General features: G+C 43.5%; 1 protein-coding gene and 1 pseudogene across 3 annotated transcripts; one reads left to right on the top strand and one right to left on the bottom strand.

Annotated features, from left to right (window-relative positions):
• Positions 1–221: 221 nt before the first annotated feature.
• On the top strand, positions 222–4,038 carry LOC135528598 (large ribosomal subunit protein uL4m-like; annotated as a pseudogene).
• A 49-nt stretch (positions 4,039–4,087) lies between these two features.
• Positions 4,088–15,235, bottom strand: LOC135538113 (centriolar and ciliogenesis-associated protein HYSL1-like). Of its 3 annotated transcripts, none has more exons than XM_064964106.1 (12): positions 15,122–15,235; positions 14,568–14,670; positions 14,306–14,422; positions 13,989–14,056; positions 13,622–13,863; positions 13,312–13,367; positions 6,208–6,365; positions 5,761–5,806; positions 5,601–5,664; positions 5,414–5,495; positions 5,242–5,268; positions 4,088–4,319 (listed from the first exon to the last, which is right to left on the bottom strand). In XM_064964106.1, the coding sequence occupies exons 2-12, from the start codon at positions 14,665–14,667 to the stop codon at positions 4,188–4,190; spliced, it is 1,092 nt and encodes a 363-aa protein (XP_064820178.1). In that variant the 5' UTR covers positions 14,668–14,670; positions 15,122–15,235; the 3' UTR covers positions 4,088–4,187. The 3 variants fall into 3 exon arrangements, with proteins under 3 accessions (XP_064820178.1, XP_064820181.1, XP_064820174.1); XM_064964109.1 differs by having other exon boundaries at positions 14,306–14,416; XM_064964102.1 differs by lacking the exons at positions 13,312–13,367; positions 13,622–13,863; positions 13,989–14,056; ... (1 more) ...; positions 14,568–14,670; positions 15,122–15,235 and adding an exon at positions 9,235–10,209.
• Between the last annotated feature and the right edge of the window lie 340 nt (positions 15,236–15,575).

The raw sequence follows: 15,575 nt of genomic DNA, 5'->3' as shown, positions 1-15,575 counted from the left end.
TAAAATGTATTTATAAAGCCCTTCTTATACTGTCAGCTGATGTCACAAAGTGCTGTACAGAAACCCAGCCTAAAACACCAAACAGCAAGCAATGCTTATTTCCCTTACTTTTGAACATTGAAATAACGTTTGGCAAATTCAATATTTCAAGCTGAGAATTCAAAAGAATTTAACTCAACTGCTATTTTTGTATAAATATTTGTTAGAAAAAACAATTATACTATTGCTTCATCTATTAGAGATGTTCACCACCGCACCACTAAGTGGCAGTCTTATGACGCTTGCCTTTACGCAACATAAACGTAATCAGTATGCGACAACACAACAGCACCACCTTTCTTATGTGGAAACGGAAATATCTAGGGAATGCATGTTTGTTTCAAAATATGATCTATTTAAAGACTGTTTTGAAGAAATCGCACATATTTGGTTGGCTTAATTAGGTTTACAGAAATGTTTCGTATATCAGTTACAGTGTGTGGTCGAGGCATTTCTAAAAGGGTGAGCGTTAAGCTAGGCTAATGCTAACTTAGCTGTCACTTTATTGAGGATAAATAAAGATGTAGTGGCTGAAATTACTGGTGGCACATATCAAATTTCATTGTCAGATGTCCTCTTTTTAGTTGGCTTCATCTTTCTCTGGAGAGAACGCTCTACCCTCAAATGTACGCATCCCTTCCAATCTCATGGACCATGCAAGAGCAAGTAAGGTCTGCCTTTTCATTCACTGCCTTCTATCATGCACTATGGATCATTGATCTGATTGTGTGAATTTGAAGAAGCAAGTTCTATACAGATGCATGTAGACTGTAAGACCCTGTCCAGACACAAAAAGAGTATTCCCCTATTCTTGAATGCAACATTGGTCTGTCATTTTCAAAGCATTAATTTCCAACTGGGTCAGATGTAAGAAAGCTCTTAATGACTTGTGGTCTCTTTCCAGAGAGGCCCCCTCCTCGATCAGACTCCAGTCTTCCTGTGTTGGGGACGTGTGACGCTGTCGTCCCTGTACACCTGAGCCCAGTACAGACATGGGTGGAGACGTTGGAGAGGCGGAACAGTAAACGGTTAGGTTTGGTTGACCTCCACCCCGATGTCTTTGCAGTCCCTACCAGGTAAAACTGTCAACGTCTAGTCATTGTATTTACATTTAAGTCATTTAGCAGAGGATCTTATCCAGAGACTTACATATTCAGCTGTTATCATTTGGCGAGAATAGTGACGCACTTAAATAACACAATGTAACTCCAAGTCAATCACACTTTGTGAAATCAAACTGTCCACTTAGGAAGCAACACTGATTGACAACTTTCACATGCTGTTGTGCAAATGGAATAGACAACAGGTGGAAATTATAGGCATTTAGCAAGACACCCCCAATAAAGGAGTGGTTCTGCAAGTGGGGACCACAGACCACTTCTCAGTTCCTATGCTTCCTGACTGATGTTTTGGTCACTTTTGAATGCTTGCGGTGCTTTCACTCTAGTGGTAGCATGAGACGGAGTCTACAACCCACACAAGTGGCCCAGGTAGTGTAGGTCATCCAGGATGGCACATCAATGCGAGATGTGGCAAGAAGGTTTGCTGTGTCTGTCAGCGTAGTGTCCAGAGCATAGAGGCGCTACCAGGAGACAGGCAAGTACATCAGGAGACGTGGAGGAGGCCGTAGGAGGGCAACAACCCAGCAGCAGGACCGCTACCTCCGCCTTTGTGCAAGGAGGAGAAGGAGGAGCACTGCCAGAGCCCTGCAAAATGACCTCCAGCAGGCCACAAATGTGCATGTGTCTGCTCAAACGGTCAGAAACAGACTCCATGAGGGTGGTATGAGGGCCCGACGTCCACAGGTGGGGGTTGTGCTTATAGCCAAACACCGTGCAGGGCGTTTGGCATTTGCCAGAGAACACCAAGATTGGCAAATTCGCCACTGGCGCCCTTGTGCTCTTCACAGATGAAAGCAGGTTCACACTGAGCACATGTGACAGACGTGACTGTCTGGAGATGCTGTGGAGAACGTTCTGCTGCCCGCAACATCCTCCAGCATGACCGGTTTGGCGGTGGGTCAGCCATGTGCTCGCCAGAGGTAGCCTGACTGCCATTAGGTACCGAGATGAGATCCTCAGACCCCTTGTGAGACCATATGCTGGTGTGGTTGGCCCTGGGTTCCTCATAATGCTAGACCTCATGTGGCTGGAGTGTGTCAGCAGTTCCTGCAAGAGAAAGGCATTGATGCTATGGACTGGCCCGCCCGTTCCCCAGACCTGAATCCAATTGAGCACATCTGGAACATCATGTCTCGCTCCCATCCACCAATGCCACGTTGCACCACAGACTGTCCAGTAGATGGCGGATGCTTTAGTCCAGGTCTGGGAGGAGATCCCTCAGGAGACCATCCGCCACCTCATCAGGAGCATGCCCAGGCATTGTAGGGAGGTCATACAGGCACGTGGAGGCCACACACACACGACTGAGCCTAATTTTGACTTGTTTTAAGGACATGACATCAAAGTTGGATCAGCCTGTAGTGTGGTTTTCGACTTTAATTTTGAGTGTGACTCCAAATCCAGACCTCCATGGGTTGATAAATTTGATTTCCATTGATCATTTTTGTGTATTTTGTTGTCTGCACATTCAACTATGTATAGAAAAAAGTATTTAATAAGAATATTTCATTCATTCAGATCTAGGATGTGTTATTTTAGTGTTCCCTTTATTTTTTTGAGCAGTGTAGATAAATCTGTCATCTAAATATCAGTCAGTCCAAAAGAAGGAACAGTCCCGACTAAGAGCCAAAGTCATTGGAGTGATTTAAAACAATTAGAATAAATTACATAATTTCTGTTTTGCAGGTGGTGTTTCTCATGGACCCAGAGGACCAACCAGTTTTTACTACATGTTTCCTATGAAAGTACGTGTTCAAGGGCTAAAAATTGCCCTCAGCTCCAAACTGGCCCAGGTATGTACCATTTTATTTGTGAAAACACTTTTCAAAAGTACAAGTTCATTCACATCTTAAACTTCCTCTATCATGTAATCAATCCTCACAAATGAATGCTTTTTAATTATGCCATCTACTTCTCTACTGTATTGATGTTGGGTGTTGTTTTTCAGGATTATCTCCATGTGGTTGACACTCTGAACATCCCCACATCTGACCCACAGTACCTCATGGACCTCATCAGATACCGACATTGGGGGGAGTCTGTTTTGATAGTTGATGTGTAAGTATCAGCAGTGAACAAAAGAAACTGTTCAGTGGACATCCTAGCTGACGATTGAGTCCTTGATATTTTACAGGGGCGAAGAGCTTCCTTAGAACATCCTTCAGGCCACTGAGAGCTTGAAGACTGAATGTCATTCCAGCCATAGGTAAGTTGACACTAATTTAGAAAATTACTAGGACTTTAAGTCTTGAGACATGGATTGTGTATGTGTGCCATTCAGAGGGTGAATGGGCAAGATGTGGGTGCCTTTGAACGGGATATGGTAGTAGGTGCCAGGCGCACCTGTTTATGTCAAAAACTGCTACGCTGCTGGGTTTTTCATGCTCGACAGTTTCCCGTGTGTATCATCAATGATCCACCACCCAAAGGACATCCAGCCAGTTTGACTAACTGTGTGACACATTGGAGTCAACAATGGCCGGCATCCCTGTGGAATGCTTGACACCTTGTAGAGTCTATGCCCCAACAAATTGAGGCTGTTCTGAGGGCAAAAGAGGGTGGGCAACTCAATATTAGGAAGGTGTTCTTAATGTTTCATACACTGTGTATAATTGACCTAAAAGCAACATTGTTAATTTACATGGTACTATGTAACACATTTACTGTTAATACACAGGTCAGGGCAAATTAATGTAATGTTAAAATCTTTCCTGATAACTTGTCTTCCACAGGCCTGAACGTTCATAGCATGCTAAAACACGAGGTTCTGGTCCTCACCCTGGAAGCAGTGACGTTTCTGGAAAACAAGCTGCTTTGGCACAACGAACGCTTCACACCGCTGTACCCGTTCAAACGCCCCTACACTGACCTGCCTTGAAGGCACTGGGTGAAGGAATACCGTCATGTAACATATTCAATGATACAAATGTTTGTCATGCCTTTTAATATAATAAATAAATGTCAATGATAAGATATGCAAGCTGATGATTAAAAGAGAGCCGATTTTGGGCGTAAAGTACATAAGGCCTAGAGTCGATAGTTGATTGGCGGTAGGAGTCCATTGGCCAAGTCATGTCGTATTTCCCATCTCAGGGCGGAGCGTTTCTTCTCTGTAGGCACCACGTAGGTGTTGGGCACAAATACTCTTCGAGGCTTCGGCTGGAGGGGGGGACATTACAAGATGTCAATGTTTTCAGTCATCGCTAGGTATTTACCCCCCCAGAAAAACATTTTATATATTTTCCGTTTGACCCATGTCTGTGGTTTCCAGGGAGCAATGCAGCATCAGTGGTTTTACTTATTCCTTTTCGAATTCTTTAAAAGTGGACCCTTCCTTGACGTAATCACTAATTTGTAATGACTGGAAAGGTGGTTTCCTTGCGTTCACCTGTCCAGCCATTTAGGAATGTGATTGGTTAATGATTAGTGGGCGTGGCTTGCGACCCAGTGACAGGTTTGAGTCAAATAAGAGGAGCCAGGTTAGGGAGGCCGGTTGGCTAGCGGGTATAAAACAACAGGTCCCAGGTTCAACACCTGATGCTGATTTTGATTTCTAACTCTCGTTTTTAAAGATCAGTGGGTTGGGCTTACAGCCATTAATAGTAAAAAGGCATGCCTGGTGCAAGTGGCATAGAGCGTAACATGGGTTGCCATGCAGTAGGTCCCTGGTTTGAATGTGAGTCCCGTATTATACATTCTCTATCAACTTGGATTACTTGACTAAAACCTAATGTGGTTATGCCCTCAGAACAACATTGAATAAGAAACTCAGATTTGTCTAAATTAGGGGAGAGAAGGGAATCAAACACAAATACTTTGTCCATTTGCCTTACAGTCCACAGAAATGTGTCTTAACACACACTTTGGGCATCAGGATACGGAAAGCAATATATCTTGAAATATTGAATGTTGACATGCATAATTTATGCAGGACTATGTCAAACATGGCATGGACAAATTACATTCTTTTTTTTTTGGGGGGGGGGGGGGGAATCCCTTTTAGGACATTTCTGACCTGAAATAATGAATGACAGGATGGTTACAAGATTATAAAATTCTGTTATAAATTAAGCATACTCACTGGTAGAGGTTGGTACGCGAGCTGTTCCTGAAAATACAAAGAGTGATTCATTCAGACATTATGGTCATGCATCATTACAATTAATCATGATTTGTCCACTACATGCAAAAAAAGTGGTCTTGAAATAAAGTATGTAAGCCAACTGAGTTTTTATGGAGAAGGTGTTTAATACCCTGATTTCCCAGTGCAGTGCTTTTCTATCCTTCTCTCCTGGCGCCTTGAACATTTCCCAGTCCTGCTTGTACTGGAAATACCTTTGGAAGATGGGGAACAATATGAAATGTAGCACAGATCCACAGCAGTAATCTTTCAAAAGATGTATACTGATTATTTAGACATTTTGGTAATTATCCTCTTACTTTGCCACTGGGTCTGTCTTCTTCAGGCTTCTGGTGTGAGGATGATCTTTTACTGGGCGGATAACTGCAAGAGCAGAGTGACTACGTTTAACTGGGGCACATTGTAACAGGACAGATTGCAGTGAGCACGATGACATGTAACAGCAGTGTGGGTACTTACACGACTTGGGCTGGGGTCTGATGTCAATCTCACTCCGAGATCTGGCCTGTAAGAGATTTAAAACGACATTTGTTTTCTACAAACATACATGTATACGTTGGGAACGATTGTCAAAAAAGATCCTGGACGTGAGGATAAATTATTTCTTCCGAAAACATCAAACTCTACCTCTTCAAAGAGTATCCTAAATAATCCCACAGCACCACCCCCCTTTTCGTGAACTAACACTTCCCCTCTTACTAGCTGACTTTGCTGATAGCTACTTTGAGAAAAATGTTACTATGACTGTGTGGTTGTCCCACCTAGCTATTTTAAGATGAATGCACTAACTTAAGTCGCTCTGGATAAGAGCGTCTGCTAAATGACAAATGTAAATGTACCCATGTTTCATTTTCTGAGATTAATAAACAAAACCGATGTTGGCTCTCAAAAGGCAAGAGTACCCACCATGCCTCTGATATAGGCTTTGAAGGCACTTGGGAGACGGTCCGACTCCGACCTGTCACTCAGACTGCCTGCTTCATCACTCTCCAGCTCCAACTCCTGATGGGTGGACATGGACACATGAATCCCTCCCAGACGCTCTCCCGGCCCACTCACTGCACCTGAAAAGAAGACATAATGGGGACACAATTAACACAGCCTTAGTTACCACTGTGTAAGGCCATAAGCTATGCTAGTAAGGGCTAGGCAGGTTTTGCATGATTACTGAGCTGGACAGCCCAGTACATCTCACATTTTAGTTATACAAGTGCTGCAAGAGAGATTAGTTCTATGCACTGTATCAGTGGTTCCCAACCAGGGGTATTAGGACCCCCTAGGGGTACTTGGCATATCCACAGGGGGTACTTGATAAGACTCATGAGACCATAGGCCTACTGCTAAAATGCACAAGCAGGAGCAGGCCTTTCTAAAAATCGACCTGGCCCGGGTATCCTGGAAGAATATTGACCTCGTAGCGTCAGTAGAGGATGCCTGGTTGTTCTTTAAAAGTGCTTTCCTCACCATCTTAAATAAGCATGCCCCTTTCAAAAATAAAATTGAACTAAAAACAGATATAGCCCTTGGTTCACTCCAGATCCGATTGCCCTCGACTAGCACAAAAACATCCTGTGGCTTATTGTACTAACATCGTATAGTCCCCGCGATATGCCATTTTTCAGGAACCAATACACTCAGTTAGGAAAGCAAAGGCTAGCTTTTTCAAACAGAAATTTGCATCCTGTAGCTCTAACTCCAAAAGGTTCTGGGACATTGTAAAGTCCATGGAGAATAAGAGCACCTCCTCCCAGCTGCCCACTTCACTGAGGCTAGGAAACACTGTCACCACCGATAAATCCACAATAATCGAGAATTTCAAGAAGCATCTCTCTATGGCTGGCCATGCATTCCTCCTGGCTCCCCCAATCCCAGCCAACAGCTCCGCATCCCCCGCAGCTACTTGCCCAAGCCTCCCCAGCTTCTCGTTCACCTAAATCCAGATAGCAGATGTTCTGAAAGAGCTGCAAAACCTGGACCCGTAAAATCTGCTGGGCTAGACAATCTGGATCCTCTTACTAAAATTATCCGCCGCCATTGTTGCAATCCCTATTACTAGTCTGTTCAACCTCTCATATCGTCTGAGATTCCTAAAGATTGGAAAGCAGCCGCAGTCATCCCCCTCTTCAAAGGGGGTGACACTCTAGACCCAAACGGTTACAGACCTATATCCATCCTGCCCTGCCTTTTTAAAGTCTTCGAAAGCCATGTTAAACAGATCACTGACCATTTCGAATCCCACCATACCTTCTCCGCTGTGCAATCCGGCTTCCGAGCTGGTCACGGGTGCACCTCAGCCACGCTCAAGGTACTAAACGATATCATACCCACCATCGATAAAAGACAGTACTGTGCAGCCTTCTTCATCGACCTGGCTAAGGCTTTCGACTCTGTCAATCACCGTATTCTTATCGGCAGACTTAACAGCCTTGGATTCTCAAATGACTGCCTCGCCTGGACCAACTACTTCTCAGATAGAGTTCAGTGTGTCAAATCAGAGGGCCTGTTGTCATGACCTCTGGTAGTCTCTATGGGGGTGCCACAGGGTTCAATTCTCGGGCCGACTCTTTTCTCTCTGTGTGTGTGTGTGTGTGTGTGTGTGTGTGTGTGTGTGTGTGTATATATATATATATATATATATATATATATGTATATATGTATGTATATATATATATATATATATATATATAATGATGTCGCTCTTGCTGCAGGTGATTCCTTGATCCACCTCTACGCAGACAACACCATTCTGTATACATCTGGCCCTTCTTTGGACACTGTTAATAAACCTCCAAACGAGCTTCAATGCCATACAACACTCTTTCCGTGGCCTCCTATTTCGCAACAAAGCCTCCTTTGTCACGCTGCCAAACATACCCTCGTAACACTGACTGTCCTACCGGTCCTTGACTTCGGCGATGTCATTTAAGAAATAGTCTCCAACACTCTACTCAGCAAACTGGATGCAGTCTATCACAGTGCCATCCGTTTTGTCACCAAAGCCCCATATACCACCCACCACTGCGACCTGTGTGCTCTCGTCAACTGGCCCTTGCTACATATTCGTCGCCAAACCCACTGGCTCTAGGTCATCTATAAGTCTTTGCTAGGTAAAGCTCCGCCTTGTCTCACCATAACTCCCACCCGTAGCACGCACTCCAGCAGGTATATCTCACTGGTCATCCCCAAAGCCAACACCTACTTTGGCCGCCTATCCTTCCAGTTCTCTGCAGCCAATGACTGGAACGAACTGCAAAAATCACTGAAGCTTGAGACTCATATCTCCCTCACTAACTTAAAGCATCAGCTATCTGAGCAGCGTAACGATCGCTGCAGCTGTACACAGCCCATCTGTAAATAGCCCATCCAACTACCTACCTCATCCATATTGTTTTTATGAACTTTTTTGCACACCAGTATTTCTACTTGCACATCTATCACTCCAGTGTTAATTTGCTAAATTGTAATTATTTCGCTACTATTGGCCTATTTATTGCCTTACCTCCTAACTCCATTTGCACACACTGTATATAGATTTTTCTATTGTGTTATTGACTGTACGTTTGTTTATGTGTAACTCTGTTGTTTATTGTCGCACTGCTTTGTTTTATCTTGGCCAGGTCGCAGTTGTAAATGAGAACTTCTCAACTGTCCTACCTGGTTAAATAACGGTGAAATAAAAAATAAAAAACAAGGGGTACTTCAGGGGTACTCCGGGCAGAGCAAAATTCAGTTGGTGGTACAGTAATCGAAAAAGGTTGGGAACCACTGCAATGGATGACATGACTTTCAACAAAAAAATTCAGGCAAGGTCTTTCGCTTTGTTCTCTTGTACAGGGTGTCAGTCTATTATGCACACACTTGGACTAAGGATATGTTACCTATAGAAATTGTATTTTCATTCTATAGAGAGAATAGACCGGGTATACAGTTTACCCCTTTTGGGTCTTCTGTTATCCTCCCACTCTTCATAAGTCTTAGTAGACTTGGAATCAATTAACGTAATATCTTTAATGCCCGCCAGCGACTGCAAATCCTCCCACTCCTGCTCATCTTCTGCTCCTTTCTCTTCTTTCCTATATCCTTCTCCAGTGGGCCTCTCATTGTCTTTGGACTCAGTGAGAGAACTGTCTTCAGGATATATCCCATCTAATACTGCCTTGTCATTTTTATTCTGAGCCAATGTATAGTCATCTTCACAGTAGTTCACATCAGTGCGGTCTTTGCTCTCCAATTCAACAGGAGCATGATCTTCACAATATGCCACATTAGAGAGGCTTTGACTTTCTTCCAACTTCGTCCTCAAACCGGTGTCCTCACAGATCTGTAGATCAGTGGTATCCTCCTTACCGTCAACATCAAAATTGGCGAGCGACTGGTCATCCTCATCGCCATATTGCATCTCAGAAAGGCCCTGGCTTTCTCTGTCAAACTCAGCTATGGTACTGTCGTCTCTATAGTCTTCTCCCTCTGGGTCGTCCTTAGCTGAAGAGTCTGGCCTGTAGGTGCCATAACCAGATGTCAGTAAGCTCAGCGCCGGGCTCCCATCACGAGTGCTGTAACCCTCCTCGTCAATCTTTTCACCCTGCTTAGCCCTTTCTCCTCTACACTCCTCTTGTATGGTTTCCTTTGGACGCTCCGTGACAGGTGGCTCTACGACAGGTGGCTCCTCTTGTGTGTATTCAGTGGTTCTGTTGGGCTCTGTATCTTCCTGCTTGTATTGCTCAACCTTCTCCTCCTCCTCCTCCTCCCCGTCGGACCAGAAAGCAGAGTTTAGGGAGCTATTCCCGTCCTCACTCTCTTCATCCCACTGACTGTCGTACATTTTATACATGGTAGCGAAGGGTAAGATGTCTCCTTATGCTGCTGCTGTGGGGAGTGTGTGGTGATCTGCAGAGGCAGATGGCTAAGGAGTAGTGCTAAGAGGATTATTCCCTGTGGTCTCAATGTTGCTCTGTACTGCCACCTGTTGAAGGCTGGTCGCCAGAGGGACTGCAACTCCACAATGCTGTGTGATGTATTCCTTCTCAGCAGCTTGTCCAAAAAGTCCATGGGTAGTCTAGCACTAAGCTTTGTTTGTCAATATCAACAGTGCATTTCCAATAGCGCCTAACGAACCTATTCACAGTTGAATAGCTTGCGACATTTGTTTCCAAAACAGACGCATCAAACATTTCCAAACCAACAATCACAAAAGATAGGCTTAGCTTGCACGTTAAACAGGTATTGTACTCACACTCTCTTTTGACAGCAGAGCTGCTTTGTCTTGATTAATCCATAACATGTGGAACTTTTTTACTTAAATGTAGTGGCTTTCAAATAGCTATGGGAAAACCAGTTGAAAGATTTGAGACGCAAATCCATAGAAAGTCAAGAATCCAATGGCTTGATGAATAAAACAAATGTTTTATATGTTGAATCCAAAATAATAAGTGCAAGGTAAACAAAGGTTCCAATATTCCATTTAAATTAAAAGATCAAGGTAAGACGTATGTGGGTCCCAGTAACCCAAACATTTGCCATGACTAGCAGGCCCTACTTCTCATCTCAAAATACCCAATTAACATATCTGTGCGGGCCCGTCCATACTTTAATTCTGGCTAGAGGGTGTAATTGACCTATTCTCATTCAAATAAGACCACATCACCAAATTAATATACACACACCTTATATAGAAATTAATTGAAGTTATTCTAAATGGAACAATATGACCTAATAAACAAATATTTGCATAACCAAAGAAATAGAAACTGGCTCCAACAACAGGCACCTGAAAACTAAATGCAATTATATACCCTGTAGTTTGGATCCTGGGTGCTGATTGGCTGAAACAGCATTTCAGCCATTTGTATATCAGACAATATACTTGTTTACTGTTCTATTTATGTTGGTCACCAGTTTATAATAGCAATAATATACCTTGGGGGTTTGTGGTTAATGGCCAATACACCATGGCTAAGGGCTGTGTCCAGGCACTCCACGTTGTGCCTAAGAGCAGCCTTTCGTCGTGGTATATTTAAGCAATAAGGAGTTGTGGCCAATATACCACCCATAAGGGTGGTTCTTAGGCACGACAATAACTGGTTTCCAACATAAATATAACAGTAAACAAGTAGTTGTGTCATACCTGTGGTATATTTAAGCAATAAGGCCCGAGGAGGTGTGGAATATGGCCAATACACCACTGTTAAGTGCTGTTCTTAGGCACAACGCAACATGCCTGGACACAGCCTGTAAGCATGGTATATTGGCCATATTTCACAAATCCCCGAGGTGCCTTACTGCTACTATAAAATGGTTACCAACATAATTAGAGCAGTAAAAATAATTGTTTTGTCATACCCGTGGTATGCGGTCTGATAACACACGGCTGTCAGCAAATCAGCATTCAGGGCTTGAACCACCCAGTTTATAACGCATAATATAAACTCAGCAAAAAAAGAAACGTCCGCCCACTGTCAACTGCGTTTATTTTCAGCAAACTTAACAAGTGTAAATATTTGTATGAACATAAGATTCAACAACTGAGACATTAGCTGAACAAGTTCCACAGACATGTGACTAACAGAAATGAAATAAAATGTCCCTGAGGGGGGGGGTCAAAATCAAAAGTAAGTCAGTATCTGGTGTGGCCACCAGCTGCATTAAGTACTGCAGTGCATCTCCTCCTCATGAAACGCACCAGATTTGCCATATCTTGCCATGACATGTTACCCCACTCTTCCACCAAGGCACCAGCAAGTTCCCGGACATTTATGGAGGGAATGGCCCAAGCCCTCACCCTCCGATCCAACAGGTTCCAGATGTGCTCAATGGGATTGAGATCCGGGCTCTTCGCTGGCCATGGCAGAACACTGACATTCCTGTCTTGCAGGAAATCACACACAGAACAAGCAGTATGGCTGGTGGCATTGTCATGCTGGAGGGTCATGTCAGGATGAGCCTGCAGAGAGGGTACCACGAGGAAGGAGGATGTCTTCCCTGTAATGCACAGTGTTGAGATTGCCTGCAATGACAACAAGCTCAGTCCAATGATGCTGTGACACACCGCCCTAGACCATGACGGACCCTCCACCTCTAAATCGATCCCGCTCATTCCTTTGATGATCAAGGCAAATCCGACCATCACCCCTGGTGAGACAAAGCCGCAACTTGTCAGTGAAGAGCACTTTTTGCCAGTCTTGTCTAGTCCAGCGACGGTGGGATTGTGCCCATAGGCGACGTTGTTGCCGGTGATGTCTGGTGAGGACCTGCCTTACAACAGGCCTACAATCCCTCAGTCCAGCCTCTCTCAGCCTATTGCGGACAGTCTGAGCACTGATGGAGGGATTGTGCGTTCTTGGTGTAACTCGGGCAGTTTTTGTTGCCATCCTGTACCTGTCCCACAGGTGTGATGTTCAGATGTACCGATCCTGTGCAGGTGTTGTTACACGTGGTCTGCCACTGCGAGGATGATCAGCTGTCCGTCCTGTCTCCCTGTAGCGCTGTCTTAGGCATCTCACAATACGGACATTGCAATTTATTGCTCTGGCCACATCTGCAGTCCTCATGCCTCCTTGCAGCATGCCTAAGGCACGTTCACACAGATGAGCAGGGACCCTGGGCATCCTTATTTTGGTGTTTTTCAGTCAGTAGAAATGCCTCTAGTGTCCTAAGTTTTCATAACTGTGACCTTAATAAGCTGTTCGTGTCTTAACGATCGTTCCACAGGTGCATGTTCATTAATTGTTTATGGTTTATTGAACAAGCATGGGAAACAGTGTTTACAATGAAGATCTGTGAAGTTATTTGGATTCTTACGAATTATTTTTGAAAGACAGGGCCTTGAAAAAGAGATGTTTCTTTTTTTTGCTGAGTTTACATTGCTAGAATGCAGTTTCAGCCAATCAGCATCCAGGACCCCAACTGCCCAGTTTATAATGGCCAACATACCACAACCCCTCGGGCCTTATTTTAAATATAGTACTCCTAAGCCTTTTTGCATAAATAATATCATGCATAACATTGAATTACCGGAATCTTCACTGTGTGTTGATTCATCGCAGATGTGAACTTGGCCTTGATGTTTCCTTTAGGAAGAAACAGAGTGAGGTTGATTCAAGTATCCTCAATAGCACATGTGATCATTAGTCTTTACAAAGCCACACACGTGATCATTATAGTCTTTACAAAGCCACACCCGTGATCATTAGTCTTTACAAAGCCACACACGTGATCAGTATAGTCTTTACAAAGCCACACACGTGATCATTATAGTCTTTACAAAGCCACACACGTGATCATTATAGTCTTTACAATGTCGCCTGATGTAAACTTACCGCACCTAAGGACTTTCCTCTTGATAAAGGGACTCCCATGCGCTCCTGTGTCTTGGTCTGGTGTGGATGACTGACTGACAGCGAACGATAACTGCTGGAGGTCAGTTAGGTCTGGATCCACTTCCAGCCTATTAGGGGCTGTTGAGGGGCGCTGATACTTGGGGCCAACAGAGTGCTGAGTGTAGGAGTCATACTCCTGTCTGGCACCATAGTTACTGTTATCTCTGCTGTATGTGGAGGTTAGCACCTGAGTGGAGCACAGAACGAAGTAACATGCCATTCTAGTATTATTATTATTTTTAATAAATACAATACAGCTAGCTCATCTGCTGGATGAAGGGGGACTGAATGATTTGGGACAAGAATATGTACCCGTCTTTCATGGTGTGATGGACCATCCTGGGCAAACCCATTTCTGAAGGCTGCAGTGTTATCCTGTACTGTTAGGGGGGAAAACAAGGAAATTCAATCGAGACTCGAGAGGAACCTCACTGCTCATCAAACGGTGCAACCAACACTTACTGACCAGGGCCCACTTCCCCAAAAGCATCTTAAGGCTAAGTTCATCATTAAAACCATATAGGAACCCATGGCTCTAAGATGAACTTAGCCTTAAGAAGCATTTGGGAAATCCGGCCCAGTTATATTTGATTATGTAGTGGACATGAGAACACGTACAGTGATCTTACCTTTAACCTTGGTGACTGCAGGAGGACTTTTGAAGATGGTGCTTTGAGATCGTGTCGAGTTCAATTCACTGGATGAGTGGCTCTTAGATTTTTCATGTCGGATCAGTTCATCTAGATATGTACACACACACAAAGTTGCTTCTCCACCAATCTGACAGCTAACTTGAGGAGTGAAAGTGACAAGACATCCCAGTTATTTCAGATTTAGTCAGCATTTGGTCATCAAAATGTAGACTTATATTCGCTAATTTTATCAACCCACCACTTTTGAATTCACGTAGTCTGTGTCTTGGTATGTTGTTGTAACCAAGTGCCTCCAATTGTTGTTGAATTTCATCTTCTGAGAAATCCAAGTTTTCCATTTCCTGAAAAAGAATTGTCCGTAAATGTTATATAAGCAAAAGTAAGTTGTTGGACAGTTAGATGGATAGCTAGATACTGCTAGATGGATAACTACGTGATCAATTATGGATAGCAGAGAATAATGATGGAAGCCATTGATTAAAATCAGCAACAAGTTGTTAGCTACCATCAGGCTAGACAACCACCAACCAAACTCTAGCTACAATCAAACGTTCATGATCTCTTCCTTATCTAGCTAGCCCAAATCAACCAAAAGGACACATACTTCTAATTTTGTATGCAATCTAGCAGCTAACGTTAGCTTCAAATACATGTTAAATGAGCCAATGTCCAGCTAACGTTAACTAGATAAGTAATATAACTAGCTAGCTAACTTAAGGATAACAAAGACAGCAGTTCAACACAACAGGCCATTTTGCCAATGCTGACATTGATTGATAAAATGTATTTTACCTATACAGTGTGAGCTTCTTAGTATAAATGCGTAACGTTAGCCACGTCTGTTTTGCAACACAAGTATTGAACTGAAGAACAAAGTATTGATCCGTACCAAGACAACAACACAGCCGTTGTTCGAAAAAAACAAACAACGTGCTTTAAAAACGACGCCCTTTCTAATTTTTTTTCGGTGGATTTGACTTGGCCCAGAAATATCGCCGCCTTGTGCAAGGAAGACCGTGGGGGATACCCTGGCAATGCAGTCAGTGCCTATGAAGATGATGCCATTACAAGATTTTGTCTGAAATGTTTGTGTGCTCGACAGTTTGCAGTCCTTCGTCATCCCTATGGAAAAATGAATGGGGAAAGAATAGGGGTTTGGTATAAACGCCCAAAATAAATTCTGAAGTTAACACAGGATTTTTTAAATTTAAATGTTGTATTTATTTAACCTTCATTTAACCAGAAA

This window comes from Oncorhynchus masou, chromosome 5, assembly GCF_036934945.1.
Source record: "Oncorhynchus masou masou isolate Uvic2021 chromosome 5, UVic_Omas_1.1, whole genome shotgun sequence".
In the NCBI taxonomy this organism is placed as follows: Eukaryota; Metazoa; Chordata; class Actinopteri; order Salmoniformes; family Salmonidae; genus Oncorhynchus; species Oncorhynchus masou.
Note: the sequence above shows the minus strand (reverse complement) of the source record. Positions and strands in the feature narration are given on the sequence as shown.